Source organism: Brachypodium distachyon, chromosome 3 (assembly GCF_000005505.3).
Source record: "Brachypodium distachyon strain Bd21 chromosome 3, Brachypodium_distachyon_v3.0, whole genome shotgun sequence".
NCBI classification, from domain to species: Eukaryota; Viridiplantae; Streptophyta; class Magnoliopsida; order Poales; family Poaceae; genus Brachypodium; species Brachypodium distachyon.
In genome coordinates, this window is record NC_016133.3 from 12,051,688 (window position 1) to 12,067,702 (window position 16,015).

Consider the following 16,015-nt stretch of genomic DNA (forward strand, 5'->3'; position numbering starts at 1 on the left):
ACCGCCACTGGTATTCGTTTTGGATTCCTCCAACGACGTCCAGTGGCGTTGAATTTTTTGGACCAGCTGTACCGCCACTGGAGCTCATGCGCCAGTAACCCATTCCGGCGTAGTGTTCCGATGACGCCAAATAGTCCAAAAGACCAATTGGACCGCCGAAAGGACGTCGCGCCAAGCATGCGGCGGAAGGGGAAGCGAGGTCCACCACCCACGCAAGTTGGAGTTCGCATCCGGACACCAATCGCCATGGCCCCAAAGCGTGAGCAGGCGGCTCCAAACCTGTCTCGAAAGGACACAACCCAACAGCAAGTGTGAGATGGTCTCCTCCCCCTGATCACAAAGAGGGTACCTCGTCGGGTGCGGAAGGCCCCATCTTGCAAGCCGGTCCGCCGTCCAGCAATGGTTCCTTGCGGCAAGCCATGCAAAGAACCGGCACCGCACCGGAGCCATCGTGTGCCAGACCACGGACACCATCAGGTCACACACCCGCCCCGCAAAAAGGTTTGCGTAGGCAGTTTTGGCCGAGTAGATCCCATCCTCAGACCAGTTCCAAACCACGGTGTCGGCCGCCCCGTCCTCCAAATGAACCTCCTGGATCCACTCCCAGAGCGTGAGAAACTCCCCAATAGCCGCAGCATCCAAATCCGGCCCCACATCCTCAAGCCAAGCGCCTAGAAGCGCATCACGGACAGAACGCTCCCGGATCCACTTGGGCCGGACCAAGCTCGCAATCCTGGGAAACGGATCACGAATGCGAATCCCCCGCAGCCACCGATCGGACCAGAAAAGCGTCCTCCTACCATCTCCCACACACGAGGACGTAGCTGCCTCGAAAATCACATCGACCTCATTGGAAGTCTCCAAGGCCAGCCCTCTCCACGGACGCGAGTCCTCAGCCCGCTCCCACCACCTCCAGCGGACCCTAAGGGCCCAATTCAGCATGTGAAGGTTGGGAAGACCGAGGCCACCGAGCGGCTTGGGAGAGCAGACCGCCCGCCACGCCACAAGGCAATGCCCCCCCCCCCTCTAGCCTCTTTCTGACCCTTCCACAGAAACCCACGGCAGATCTTGTCCACGCCCTTAATGATCTTGACCGGCAAATCCCGGGACATCATCGGGTAGATCGGCATTGCCGTCAAGGTGGATTTAATGAGCACGAGACGGCCCCCCTTCGAAAGGAGAGGCGCCTTCCATGAGGCCAGCCGGCCCTCCACCTTATCCACCAACGGCAGGAGCTGATTCGCCGTCTGCTTCCGCAGCCCCAGTGGGAGCCCAAGGTATACGCAGGGGAATGCCCGGACCTCACACTGAAGGAGGCCCTCAATCAAACAAGCGCTGCTCCTCCGAACAGCGGATAAGGTGTGCAGAGCTCTTGGCGAAGTTCGTGAGTCTAGAGTCTTTCTTTTTTTTCTGAGATCTCCAGAGTCCAGAGTCAAGACGACTTAGGCCCTGTTTGTTTAGGCTTCTGCTTCAGATTTTGCTGCTTTTAGCCCTCTAAAAAGCATTTTTTCCGTTTACACATGAAACTGAGAAGCACGTCCGGAGGTGCTTCCTGCAGCTTCTAGAGGGAAGCACCTCCCGACGTGCTTCTCAGCTTCATGTGTAAACAGGAAAAGTGCTTTTAGAGAGCTAAAAGCACCAAAAGCTGAAGCAGAAGCCCAAACAAATCCAAACAAACAGAGCCTTAGACCAGAACAGGCTTGTGTGTGTTTTTTTTTCCTTTTGAGAATCGAACAGGCTTGTGCTTGTGCGGCGGTTATTGGGTGCTTTTTTTTAGCGAGGTCAAGCTGGGTGAGTGGGTAGGAGACTTTGGGCTTTGCATACTAGGCTCGGCCCAGTAAAGTTGGGAGACTTTGGGCTCTAGCTACGAGGCTCGGCTGGGCCTGACAGAGGCCCAGAGGCTGGACTCGGGAGGGAAAACTAGAACTCGATGGAGAACGTAAGCGTTGGCCTGCCATTCGGTTTCTAAACAACCGGTTACTGCCGGGTGTAGTTTTTGTTTTTCTTTTTTGCGAAAGGATCACCCATCTATTAATAATCATATAAAGTCATTTAAAAAAATCATATAAAGAGTCCTAAAAATAATAAAAATTTAAAATCAAATTTTGGACCACCCTGGAACGAGTTGAAGACGAGCCATCAGAACTTGCCATAAGACCGTAGAGGACCAACGCACCAGAGAAGCAATCATCTGAAAGCCAACATGAAACCACACCAGCACACGTGAAAGCCGACCGCATCCCAAGGGATTGGTCAAAGACGTGTTCTAGAATTCCTAGATCTTGCCATGCGGAAGCACTTGGCATAGCTATGGTCAATTTGCCCCCATCCATCCCTACCATTTCACTGTTCATTTCACAGGGACACAGAACAAAGATATCACAAACGATCATCATTACAGAGTCCATCCAAAGTCGCAAACATATTTCCATACAAGTGACAAATTCCATACAAGTCATAAAAGATACAATCCTGTCAAGCCAAATGATCGATCTTCAATGCACAAGCAGCCACAACATGAAGACAACACATCCGAGTGGTGGAGGCTCATTGTAACTATATATATAATGAATACAATATTACTAAATTGTCTGTATAAATTCGACATGCGTGTATAGAATCTGACAAGAGTTAAAAGAGGGAACTTACCGATACATCACTTAATTACGGGAATTATGTGGAAGCACCACCGTTATGAGTGACCGTGCTATATATCTGAAGCAAGAGTACCAGCGGCTCCAGATTGATTCAATGCAGCTGATCCCTGCATGTTTAAGCAACGGATACTAAAGTGTACAAAATATCTATCTATGTCTTAAACGGCTACCTCAATGTTGAAGAGAACTAACCGGAGTGCCAGGACGACCACGTGGAGGTGGTATCTGCGGCACAGGTGGGAGCATCAAGCTGGGGAATTGAGTAGACACCATCTGCGGGTTTGGTTATTTCAAGTGGTAAAAAGCAAAGAACAAAATAAGTTAAGTACCGAAAGGAAGTTCTTGGCTACTAGCTAGCATGTGCGTCCCAAGAACTTACGTCGACATAATTCTGTAACCAGCCTTGGAGTGCCACGCTGTATTCCCTTTCTGCCCGGTCTCGCTGCATCTGCATCTCTAAGTTGTATTTTCTTTCTCCCACACGCTCCTCCCGGTCTCGCTGCATCTGCATCTTTAAGTCTGCCATTTCCGCCTGGACATCTGCCAGCTGGGCCTACAGTATGTCATCTGAACATCAGCAAATGTTAAGACCGTTAGAGCAGTATATATGAAATTAAAACAACTGACCTGCAAATTGGACTGATCTGAAGTTGTACTAGGCCGTCCACGGGGCACGACCCCGCCATCTAGAATACCGTAGCGGAGGATGAGATGGACGTTTTTGGAGGGGGGGAAACAATTACATTGAGTCCAAGAAAGAAAATAAGTTGATTCAGATTAACTGAAAAAGCACGTGAGGGATGACAACAAGGCCGGCGACGTTTTGGCCTTATGTTTCTGGATGGATAAGTAGTATACGTCTTTATATATGATTAGTGCGGTGCGTTCTTGAGATCAATTTTTAATTATTTTTTTAGTAATTCAACACCTAGCACGGAGTGCATATTTATTAAGGCAACTGATATTTCATGAATATACATAAATTATTTACCTCTAAGTTGAAGTTTACCAATATATTTGTTGGTTAGAAAAAAAAATCAACAACCAGGATCATTGACTTAGACATAATAAGTTGAGTTCTAGGTTAATTTTTGCCTCGTAGGCCACAAATAATGTGTGTTTCCAGAGAGACAACGTCTGCCATTTAAATAAGTTTGGAAGTGAAACAGAGTTTTTTTTTTTTTTGCGAGAAGAAACAGAGTTTGTGTTGGGACAAAAAAACATGGGGGAACCATTTTGACTATGTTATATCTACTTACCTTGTACTTGCTGGTTGGGAGTATGATCAGCTCTAACAACCGTTGATGGATTTGCTTCATGAGAAAAGTAGAATCCCAAAAGAGACAAAAAAAAAAGTAAATTCAGATACAAAAAAACGGACATGTGAAGAATGTTAATTGTAATCACATACATATGCGAACCGTTGATCTTGTTTTGGAAAAGATAATATAGCAATAAAAACCGTATATAATCTTTTTTTTTAGGAAAATGCAGGCGGTCTTCCAATTTTCATTAAGATATATAGGAAAAGTCAAAGGATTGTATCCAATCTGGATTATTTGGATGCAGATCCACTCGTTCGTTTTAGTTCAAAAAATGCACTAAAAGGTGTACAGTACTGGATTATGGCTACCACCACCTATTGCTGACCCGTATTTAATAACTTGAGCAAACTGTATGAATTAACTCCAAAGAAAAAAAAAAGGTGTCTCCACATGCAAATTACGTCCTGTACGTGTTTTGGTTGAAAAACTGGCTCCACATAATCTAACTTAGTTTATTTACTGTCGTTGTAAGACGCAAAAAAAAAAAACCGGGTGTGTGTGTGGTGGTGATGGACAGAAATTAATGTGTAGAAAAACGACTGACGTTGCATACATTGTATGCTTCTTTTGTACTGTACATGTGAGAAGCGTTTGTATGCTTCTTTTGGAAAGATAACTGCGATAAAAAACGTATCCAATCTGGACTATAAAGTTTTCATGAATATTACAATCAAAATGGTACGCTCCTTCTGCTAGCTTCTTATATACTTTTCCAGGACAAAGGGCTATAACTTTCTTACCTCTGCTCTGCTCGGTAGGAGCTGGATGATCCCTCATGTCCGGATCCAACTGGAGCGGATTATTGCCACCTACAGATACCCCTTACGTGATAAAGCAAAGAATTACAATGAGTCGCAAAAAGGAAAATATTAATTCAGATAAATTGAAAAGATAAACTAAAATTTATTAACGTAAACAAACCGTATGAACTCCAAGGGTACTCCGATATAATTACTTGTATAAGATACTCCAAATTGAATTGCATGATTTTTCATTATTACAATCCCTTTTATTCTATTTTTAATAAGTATAGAAAAAGGTATGTTGCAGAATTCCATTTTTATCCCATGGTTTGGATTTTTTTGACACAAATTACCCTATTTAACGGAATTTCTCTTTTTTTTACTCTACCCTATTTAGGGAAACTTGTGCCAGTTTTTACCCCATTTAAATTTAACTCGTGGCCGTCGACGTAGCTAATTCGCAGCTGCTGCAGTGGCTTACTGCCAATTACTGTGATAGCATGTTCTGCCGCTCGAAGCCGCCGTCTTCGTCCTCAGCGCTAGCTAGCTTCGTCCGCCCTCAAGAAGAACATCTGCTCGTACGGCATGTGCGTTTGATGACTCATTCACGTATACCGTTGCACACAGGGACCTGGTTGCACACCCCTACTGCATATCGCCACGGCGTCCCCGATGTTTGTTAGCCAGCAGCCTAGCAGGCAGGAGTTAGTTCAGTTCGTTGTAGATCCTGTACTTGATTTATACCGTCTAATATTGATTAGTGAATACTCATCCGTCCCAAATTTATCCAAATATGGATGTAATTATGCCAAAAAACGGCTAGATACATATAATAAAAAGTCACTTAATATGAGACGGAGGGAATACAAAGTATGTTCTCTCTCTCTTTGTTTCTTGCCTCTTACATCCACGAGCTCCATCTCAAATGAGTCCACGCCCCGGTGCACATCCTTATCGCTGTATATGACGCTGCCATGCTCTGCACCATTCTCAGGATTCAGGTACAACTCGTGGAGTCATGGTCAAGTGTCGTGAGGTACAACCGAGATCAATCAGTAAGACAGTGCATCAGCGGCGAATTAACTACATCGAAGGACACGAGTAAAACTTAAATGGGGTAAAAGCCGACACAAGTTTCGCTAAATGGGGTAAAAAAAAGAAAAATCTTGTTAAATCAGGGTAATTTGCGTCAAAAAATACAAACTATGGGGCAAAAAGTGGAAGTGTTCACATTCTCAGGATTCAGGTACAACTCGTGGAGTCATGGTCAAGTGTCGTGAGGTACAACCGAGATCAATCAGTAAGACAGTGCAGCAGCGGCGAATTAACTACATCGAAGGCCACGAGTAAAACTTAAATGGGGTAAAAGCCGACACAAGTTTCGCTAAATGGGATAAAAAAAAGAGAAATCTTGTTAAATCGGGGTAATTTGCGTCAAAAAATACAAACTATGGGGCAAAAAGTGGAAGTGTTCGTCGGTGTAAGGTTCTGTGCAACTGAAGAATGTCACGGTCGAAGGGCTGTCCAACGAGGTGATCTCACCGAGGGCGAAGAACGTGAGACAAGGTGACGAGTGGTCATCTTCATGTCTTAGCGAGAAGATGATTCTCAAGAGTATTGTGAGACAGTAACCAGTTGAAAGGTCATTTGGATATCCTTAAGTGTTTTGGTGTTAATAACAACATGATATGTGAACTAATCGTGCCTTAAATGTTTTCAGATTTGATATCAAATGAGATGAGCCTCTTCAATGAGGTCATGTTATTAGCGGGGATTTAAGATCATGCACTAGTGGCGATGCCAGCACTCATGCGGCTTTCACCGCCACTAGTGCTCCTAGTACCAGTGGCCGCATTACTTACCCGCCACTAGTGACGGTTAACTTCCACCGCCGCTGTTAGTGGAGCACTAGTGGCGGTGCCAGCACTCATGCGGCTTTCACCGCCACTAGTGCTCCTAGTTTCAGTGACCGCATCAGTTACCCGCCACTAGTGCTCCTCAGAGATTCCCAACCCGTTTACCAGTGGCGGACAGATTCTTTAAACCGCCACTGGTAGATCCTGGTAAGTTATGTATAAAGCAAAGTTACTGTGGCTTATCTTCCTCAGCTCGCGCGTCTCTGGACAAGCTGCGGCTCCTGAACACACAGGCGACGGCGAAGCTCTGCCAAAATTCCATGGCGCCAGCGGCGGGAAGGTTGCTCCCTTTCCCTCTCCTTCTTCCTCCTCTCCCTCTCCTTTCCTCTAGCTCCTTCCTCTCTTCTCTTCTTCCTCGATGTGGCTGAAATGGCGCCGGCGGCCGGGAGAGCTCGATCTCTCTCCAGGAGCTATCCCGGGCGGCCCCCTTGCTTGGGAGGTCCCCCACTCTTCCCCTAGCTCCATTTCTCCCTCCCCTCTGTCGTCTCTCTGGTTGCGGCGCGCGCGCCCCCTCCCCTCTGTCTCTCTGGTCCCCTCTCTCTCTCTGCTCCCCTCTCTCTCTCTGCTCCCCTCTGTGATTAATTAAGCTGCTCTCTCTCAATAAAATATGTGTTGAATGTGCATGTTCCGCGGCCATCGTGCCGTGTTTGTGAATATTTTTGTTTGTACATGTATACGGGCCATCGTGCTGTTTGTGTTCACATGTGGGTGTGGGTGGGTTTTTATTTGGCAATTTTTTGCAAAATTTGTAAATCTTATAGCAAAGGTCATGCCGAAATTTTGTGTGATACTATATGTAACTTGATTTATGTTTGTTTATCGTGTTTTAGCTCGATGAGCCGTGCTTGGATGTACGAGGAGACAACAAATTGCGCAGAGTGGATAAGAAAACTGAAGGATTTTACTGATGTCGCCACGGAACATATGCTGAGAAAAGGGGACGACATGACATGTTGTCCATGTAGCAATTGTCGTAACACAATGATGCTTCTGCCAAGCGATGTGGAGTTGCACTTTCTCCTACACGGTTTTGTGTTGGGTTATTCACGTTGGACTTGTCACGGCGAGGATGCCATTGAAGTTGAAAGCGACTCAGAAATGGAGAACATGGAGCATGATGATCCACCCGACGAACCATGCCGTGGCGAAGATCAAGAAGTTCCGGAAGGCAGGGTGGCCGAAATGCTAGATGATGTGCACCTGCGTAAACAGTTAGATGACGCTGACGATGAGTTAGTGTCCCGTAAATTCCAGAAGCTGAGGGAGGACGCAGAGACGCCGTTGTATGAAAATGCAGGGCAGGACAAAAGTGTGCTGGAAGTAACGCTCGAACTTCTCCAAATGAAGGCAAAATATAACATCATGGACTCGGAATTCACGGATATTTTGAGTTACCTTTCTACAGTTTTTCCTGCGGGCAACATGTTGCCTAAGAGCACGTACGAAGCGAAGAAGGTTGCATGTCCCCTCGGGTTAGAGGTTGTCAGATACCATGCTTGTCCGTTGGACTGCATCATATACAAGGGTGACTACAAAGACATGCACAGCTGTCCAGAATGCAAAACATCCCGATACAGGAAGAAAGACCCCAATCCTGAGGGCCTCCCGGAGGAAAAAGTGACTCGTGGTCCAGCGGCGAAGACGGTATGGTACCTCCCGTGTGGTAGCCGGCTGGAGCGTTGGTTTCAAAACGAGAAGGAGGCCAGGTGGTTCATCTTCCACGACGCGACTCAGAAGGATATCGATCCTAATGGGGTGTACCGTAACGACGATGGTGTACTTAGACACCCCGCCGATGCGGCTCAATGGAGGACCCTGGACGAGGAGTTTCCAGAGTTGGGCGCAGAGCCCAGGAACATCAGGTTCGGGATGTGTACGGACGGAATCAATCCGTTCGGAAACATGAGCAGCAAACACAGCACATGGCCGGTGATTCTGTTCATATACAACCTTCCTCCGTGGCTTATCATGAAGAGGAAGTACATCCACCTATCCATGCTCATACAAGGCCCTAAGCAACCGGGAGCTGATCTGAACGTGTATCTGGAGCTACTGAGAGATGAACTTGCGGAACTTTGGAGTACGGGCCGAAAGGTTTGGGACGCTCATAAGGAGGAGTTCACCCTTCGGGCAGCTCTGTTGACATGTGTGCATGACTACCCTGCGAACGGAAACTCATCTTGCCAATGCACACATGGGTACAAAGCGTGTACAAAGTGCGGGGATGAAACGAACTCACAAAGCCTGCCAGTTTCACAGAAGATTGTGTACATGGGACACCGAAAGTGATTGCAACGCGATGACCCATGGAGGAAGGACAAGAAAAACTTCAATGGGAGGACAGAGCCTCACCCGAAGCCCAGGGAAAAGACTGGGCACGAAATCTATGAAATTGTTAGGAACTTGGAAGTTGTTGCCGGGAAAGCAAATCCGCAAGCGAAAGAGAAGGATGGCGATAAACTTGTGTGGATCCAGTGGCCCAGGAGGTTGGTTACCCTCGCTACCCAACCTTCTCCCTCTCCATCGTGTCCCGGAGTGTCTCCACCGGCTTCCGCTCGACGACTTCCCTCTCCATCGCCCCTTGGCCCATCCCCCGATAAGCCGGCACGTCCGGATTCACCAACGTCGGGGCAAGGAGGCTTCGATTTTGAACCAGCACAAGACTGCAGCGATGATGATGCTGCACCGGCTCATGTGCCGCCGCCTAATCCGTCGCCGCCCCACCGTAAAGACAGCCAACCTCACAACCACCACGACCTGCACCCGTGCCACGGAAATCTGTGGCGTGCGTGCTGGAGTACGCGTCTGGCAAGCAGGTCTCCCAGACCTTCAAGGAGCAAGAGGAGGCTGAGTTTTTGAAACGCCGGCACACCCATAAGAGGGGATCCAAAATCAGCAAGAGATCCAGTGACTCAAAGAGTAAAGAGTTGGACTCAACGGGCAAGCAACCTAGCAATCCGCCAATAATCGAAGGGAATTGGGAACACCCGCCAGATATTTTGAATATGAATCCCCCCCCCTCCAGCTGGTGATTTAGTCGGCGGAGCCTACTTCGTGGCCAGGGAATTCGAAAAAGTGTTGATGTTCTACCCTGGACAACCGATGGTCAGCCTTAAGGACCTAAGGAGCCTGCCGCGAGAGAGATGCAAGAGCTACATGGCTACTACATGGCAGCATCGGCTAATTCTGCACAACATGGCCAAAAGATGAATGTACTAGTGCCAGAGCATTATGGCTTCTACGATGCCGAAACGGGAGACCTGCAGACAAAGGATTTTACCATCGGCGTGGACTTCCTTGACTTGTTTCACGTCTTCAACCAGAAGTGCTTAGACAACAACATGTTAAGACTCTAGTGTGTATACTTCACAAGGGAGTCCTTCGGCCTAAAAGAACCACACGTTGCCATTGCCGATCCTCTCCTGTTCAGCAAAGCAACCATCGGTCTAGAAGAATGGAAACGGGGTTCGAGAGAGAAGGCAACTTCATACCTGGCTAAGTTCTTCGCAATGCACAAGCAACGCCATTATGTTCTTACACTCTACCATTTAGAGTAAGTTGTTCTCACGACCTTTGCTTTATTTCTCGTTCCACTAAGTTGTTCTCTTTTCGGTTATAAATGTGTGTTCTTTTTGTAAACAACGAACATTGGGTGGTGACGGCCTTCTCTTTTGAAGAAGCGTCGGTGACGTATCTTGATCCACTCTGATGGAAGAAAGGCTATGAGACGCGCGACTTCAAAGCCGCCGGAACACTCTTCGAAGAGGCGTGGATGAAGGCGGTGATTGACTATGAGGTGCCAAGCTACGGCAGGAAGAAAATGACCTATCACAGAAACTTCGCTTGCATACAACAGCCGCAAGGGACGGTCTTCTGTGGATACTACTGCGCGTACATCATCCGCAATTGGGTGACCTCTTTCAAGCCCAAGACAAAGACGACCTACCAGCAGATGGCGGATTACTTCAAGACGGAATCAGAATATGGACACAACCCAGCTGTTCTTGTGTTCGATATTCAGAGAGAGTTAGCCACCATTCTCAACAAAGAGGTCCTGAAGGAAAACGGTAATTTTTATGCAGGCGGGGTTGTGCCGATGTATTGAAACTTGATGTACAATGTTAAATATTGAATATCTATCATGGATGTAATAAGTTTTCGTCTTATTTTTGTAATAAGTTTTGTGAACGGATGCTGTTATCTTCATGGATGCGTGATTTTCTCATATATATTGCTGTTATCTATTGCTGTGCTGTGATATATTGCTGTTACAGGAATGTTCTAATAAAAAAATATTTTTTTTAAAACCGAAAAGAACAGTGGCGGTGACAGAGAACCGCCACTGGTGCTACGAAAGCATACCAGTGGCGGTGAGGCATAACGGCCACTGGTATAACACCAGTGGTGGTGGGTAAGCACCGCCACTGTAATGTACCAGTGGCGGTGCTTCCCACGGCCACCGGTGCACTTTCCAAGCTCCCCTACGGATTGCCAGCGGTAGTTGTGCAAACCGCCACCGGTGCTAGCTAGCACCGGTGGCGGGTATCGGTGGCGCAGGCTTAGTGGCGGTCCGGGTTACCACCACCGGTGTGTAATCCGGACCGCCACTGCTAACCTTTTCCGGAGCAGTGCTAGAAGCATAGATGAAATTATAGTCAGGTAAACCACATCCTAGATTTGGATGCGCATCTTTAGATTTTGTTCAATACATGGCAAAAAAAAGTATGCTATATGTGTCCTCGTTGAACCAGAAAATCCAGCAGCTCTTCCGTTGGCAAAACCAACTCATAAGAAATTCTAAGGGCATCCGCAATGGCTAACTCTTAGCCGACTCTTATTTGAAATTTGTTTACGTAAGGAAAGAAAAATAGGAGAGAGAAGAGAATTGACTCTTCGTGGAGAGTCAGACTCTTAAGGAAAGAATCAACTAAGAGTCAACCTTTTAACCATTATACAACATCACATTTAATGCTAACAAATCAGCTAGAGCCAAATTAAAGACACAACTCATTGCACGTGTTATTTTTTCGTTGACTCTAAAATGACGTGGAGAGTCAGTGCTGACTCTACCATTGCGGATGCCCTAACCACCGTGCGCTACTTATGATGATTTTTCCTTGTTTCTGATACTTCAAATTAAATGGCCTTCTATATATACGGATGGGTGAGTGGTACTTCTTTTTTCTTAGTGTGGTATGTTCTTGAGATTACTCTATCCGTTTTAAAATGCAGGGCGTATAATTTTTATTGACTGCCAAACTTTCTATACTTTGATCAAGTTTATAGTAAAAATTATCAACATATATAATGTCAAATCAAGATATTAGGAAAATATATTTTATGATAGATCTAATGATCTTCATTTGATACCATAGATGTTTAAATTTTTGGTATATCGTTGGTTAAATTTTATAAAGTTTTGACGGCCAACAAAAGTTATACGCACTATAATTGAAAAGGAGGAAGTCTCTAAGTAATATTTATTATTCTTTGGGGGCATTCAATACCTAGTACGGAGTGCATATTTAATTAAGGAAACGATAATACATAAAATTACTTATTTCTAAGTTGGAGATTGTCAATATATTATTGTTGGATATAAAATCAACGTACACTAAGGACCGTTGACTTAGACATAATACTTTGAGTTCTAATTAACTTTTGCCTCGTATAGCAGGCCACAAATAGTTTGTGTTCGCATAGAGACTAGCTACATCTGTCATTTAAATAAGTTTAGAAGATAAATAGAGTCTGCGTTGGGAGAACAAAAGATAAATTTTCGAACCTTGTGCTTGCTGGTTGGCTCCAACACCTGGATTGGCTTCATGAGAAAAGTTGAATAAAAAAAAAGGTAAATTCAGATACCAAAAAACGGAAATGTGAATATTGTTGATTGTAATGACCTATGGGAACCATTAAAAGTAGTTTTTTTCGAAAAGATAATACTCCCTCCGTCAACAAAAGATGTCTCAATTTTGACCAAATTTGAATGTATCTATACACTAAGTCATGTCTAGATACATCCAAATTTTAACAAACTTGAGACATCTTTTGTTGTACGGATGAATATATCAATAATAAAAACCGTATGAAAATTTGTTTTTTTAGGAAATGCAGGCTGCCTGCCAATTTCATTAAGATATGAAAAGTAATCGTATCCACAATCTGGATAGAGATTATTTGGAGCAGATCGGCCACTCCTTCGTTTTAGTTCAGTACATGCATTAAAAGTTATTTGGATTACGGCACCGCCACCCCGGCCCATTGTTGCCCATCTTTGATAAAGAAAAAATCGAGTCCCAGAAAAGAAAATAAGTTAACTAGATAAACTGAAAGGCATCTGAATCTAAAATTTAATAACTTGAGCAAACTGTACGAATTAACTCCAAGGATTAAAAATAAGTGGCTCCACATGCAAATTACATCCTGTGTTTTCGTTGAAAACTGGCTCCACGCATTAAGAATTATGCTACATATATCTAGCTTAATTTACTTCTGTCGTTGCAACACGCAAAAAAAGTTGTTAATAATTAATGTATGGATACTCAGCCGGTCAGCCCATAACTATGATTGGTCCTAATTAAGTAAAAGTCAAAATGTTTACATAGAGCGTTTTTTTTTCACTTTAGAATATCAAATTAACCTCGTCCGGGACAATAGGCTATAACTTTCTTACCTACTCTCCGGTTCGGAGCAGGATGGTCGTCCATCGTCTCCACCAGCTGATTGCAACCAGCTGCACTCCCCTTATGTGGTAAAGAAAAAAATTACATCGAGTCCCAGCAAAAAATGTTAATTCATACAAATTGAAAGGCATTAGATAAACAAATATTTAATATAAAAAAATCCGTTAATTACTACTCACTCCATTCTAAAACACGTCTCATATAGATTTGTGCACTTGAACCAAGGTAGCTCTTGTTTCTAGTGCCTGACTACTAATATTGGGTTAATAATAAATGGATGTGACTAGTTATTGGATGGGTGCGGGTACCAAGAGAAAAATGAGGTGTATTGTGGAACAAATGAGAAAAATCTATACACGTTATATTGTGGAATAGAGGGAGTATAAGATACTCCAAAGTGAATTACATGAAAAGAATTCATGGTATATACTCCATCCGTTTCTTAATATAAGATGTTAATCTAGCTTGTTTTAAGTCAAATTAACTTCTTGAAGTTTAATCAAGTTTATAGAAAATCCTACCAATATCTACAACTCAAAATTGGTTTGTTTATATATTTCATAGTATATACTTATTTGATATTGTAAATATTAATACATCTTTTTATTGCATTTTCCAAAAATGAAAGTTTTTATTGATCTCATGCCATATTGATCGATACAAGCCTAAAGTATCACACCATCGCCTTTGCACCAAATCATACGCAGTCAAACATGGGTATGTGTGGTAATGAAATTTACACAAACCATTTGAGCTTCTTTACAGTACACAAACAATTTGAGCTTCTCTTTACAGGAAAAGTACTAGAAACACACATGAAATTATACTCAGGTAGATTTGCTTCGAACCAGGGCCCAAAAATCAAAAGTATTCTTCCGTCCAACAAAAGATGTCTTAACTTTGACTAAATTTGAATGCATTTATACACTAAGTCATGTCTAGATACATCCAAATTTTGACAAACTTGAGACATCTTTTGTTAGACGGAGGGAGTATGCTATATGTATATATAATCTTATTTACCTTTTTCCGATTGTAAGACGCAAAAAGGGTTTTGTATGCGGGCCGGGGAAATTACAGAAATGTGTCAGACAGAAAATAATGTCTAGAAAGGACTGACGTTACACGCATATATGGAAGAACCAAGAAGAGAAGAGGGATCGAATTTTGTGTAATAATACACATGCGGAAAATGCAGTTAGTAAAACTTGAAAACCTAACGATGGGACTATATATAAGTGGTGGGAAAACAATGAATTAGGTGACTGCCGGCCGGCACTTACTCGTATTGCTTGCCTTCTTCCTGTTCGGCGGCACCTTGACAGAAGCTAACTTCTCCCCCTCTTTAGCGAGCTAGAGCTTGCTCTTTAACATTTATACATGGTGGCCTAGCTCTATAGCTGGCTAGTTGAAGAAAATTTAACATTTTACGACACGATTGACCTATGGATTAAGTAATTAGCAATTCGTGTAGGACTGTAGTATATATATACTCCCTTAATTTTCATTAAATTTGAATGCATTTATATAATAAGTCATGTCTAGATACATCCAAATTTTAACAAACTTGAGACATTTTTGATTGGACGGAGGGAGTATGTATTTTTAGAAGGCAGTGTTAGTTTATCAAACTTTTATGTGCAGTATATTTATAGCTGCGGTACTGTATATATCGGTACGTACGTGCGTTTCCGGCATGGCCGAAATTAATCTCGACAAGGAGTGTCAGAGAGTCAACTGGTAGATTGGCATTTTGAAGATCATGGCGTCAGATGTACATGCATTATACGTATTAGAATCTCAGTGTCAGCGCTGGTTAATTTGGTTACTTAAATTGATCACAGTGAACCAAGCATCCAACTACTAAGTAGTAACAAATAACTTACAGCTAGCTGAGCTAGAAACTTGGAGTCAAAGTCAAACACAGACGAGTGGCAGCCCCGGCTTTAGTCACCGCCTCGATCGATGGCCCGTGATGCTATTGATTCTTATAGGCTTGTCTTCTTCCCCTTGATCGCATAGCGGGTTCGCTTGGTGTTTCTCTGTCCTGCCGGCCAGATGTGCTTGGTCATATGGGTCGTTTTTTTCTCTTTTGCATTTGGCTTCTGCCTTGCTTTGACATTTGATCTCTTGTACATATAATTGTTTCTCTTTTCTAGTATTGTATGTCAGAGCTTCTACCTTCATCGGCAAAAAAAACTCTGATAAGAAAAAACTACACGTTTTTCTTTCTCAGTTCGTACGAAAGTAGAGCACACATCGTCCATAATTTTCTGTTGTACACATTTCAACCACTTATCATCCATAGCTTAGGAAGGTATTCTAGTGCCGAGTGGAATAGGTGCTACGCACGACGACTCATGGTGAGACGCCAAGTCATGCCTGTTACCGCTGTTCCGGAGGCGATGATGTGATGATGTCACATGCAGCTTTAACGACAAATCTGTGCACTCACTTGATACCATATCAGTCAATGTCGTGACCTTGTTGAAGGTGGTGACTCGAAGCTTGCCTTTCGGGATGAAAACCTTGAGTTTGATTTTAGGTTGGACTCATCATCATCGGCGCACATGTGAGGTTTCTTCTTAGAGGCTTTGCCTAGGGTTTGTGTTTTTCTTTTCATTTTGGGCATGTATCATAGGGTTAGTGGTAGTTTGGTGGAATCATTATTTTTCTTTGTTGTCGACT

General features: G+C 44.0%; 1 protein-coding gene across 1 annotated transcript; it reads right to left on the reverse strand.

Moving 5' to 3' along the window:
- Positions 1 to 2,341: 2,341 nt before the first annotated feature.
- LOC112271861 lies at positions 2,342 to 14,659 on the reverse strand. The gene is made up of 10 exons (XM_024462066.1): positions 14,611 to 14,659; positions 13,318 to 13,377; positions 12,427 to 12,462; positions 4,723 to 4,791; positions 3,917 to 3,970; positions 3,285 to 3,343; positions 3,037 to 3,210; positions 2,850 to 2,907; positions 2,650 to 2,764; positions 2,342 to 2,556 (listed from the first exon to the last, which is right to left on the reverse strand). The coding sequence occupies exons 2-9, from the start codon at positions 13,349 to 13,351 to the stop codon at positions 2,661 to 2,663; spliced, it is 588 nt and encodes a 195-aa protein (XP_024317834.1). The 5' UTR covers positions 13,352 to 13,377; positions 14,611 to 14,659; the 3' UTR covers positions 2,342 to 2,556; positions 2,650 to 2,660.
- Between the last annotated feature and the right edge of the window lie 1,356 nt (positions 14,660 to 16,015).

Bases quoted from the DNA above. Each gene is read 5' to 3' on its own strand.
- LOC112271861 (XM_024462066.1), bottom strand. From the start codon at position 13,351: ATGGACGACCATCCTGCTCCGAACCGGAGAGTAG. The intron at 12,463-13,317 runs GTAAGAAAGTTA...TTTCTCATGAAG, and splicing joins TGCTCCGAACCGGAGAGTAG to CCAATCCAGGTGTTGGAGCC. The intron at 4,792-12,426 runs GTTCGAAAATTT...GGGTATCTGTAG, and splicing joins AGCCAACCAGCAAGCACAAG to GTGGCAATAATCCGCTCCAG.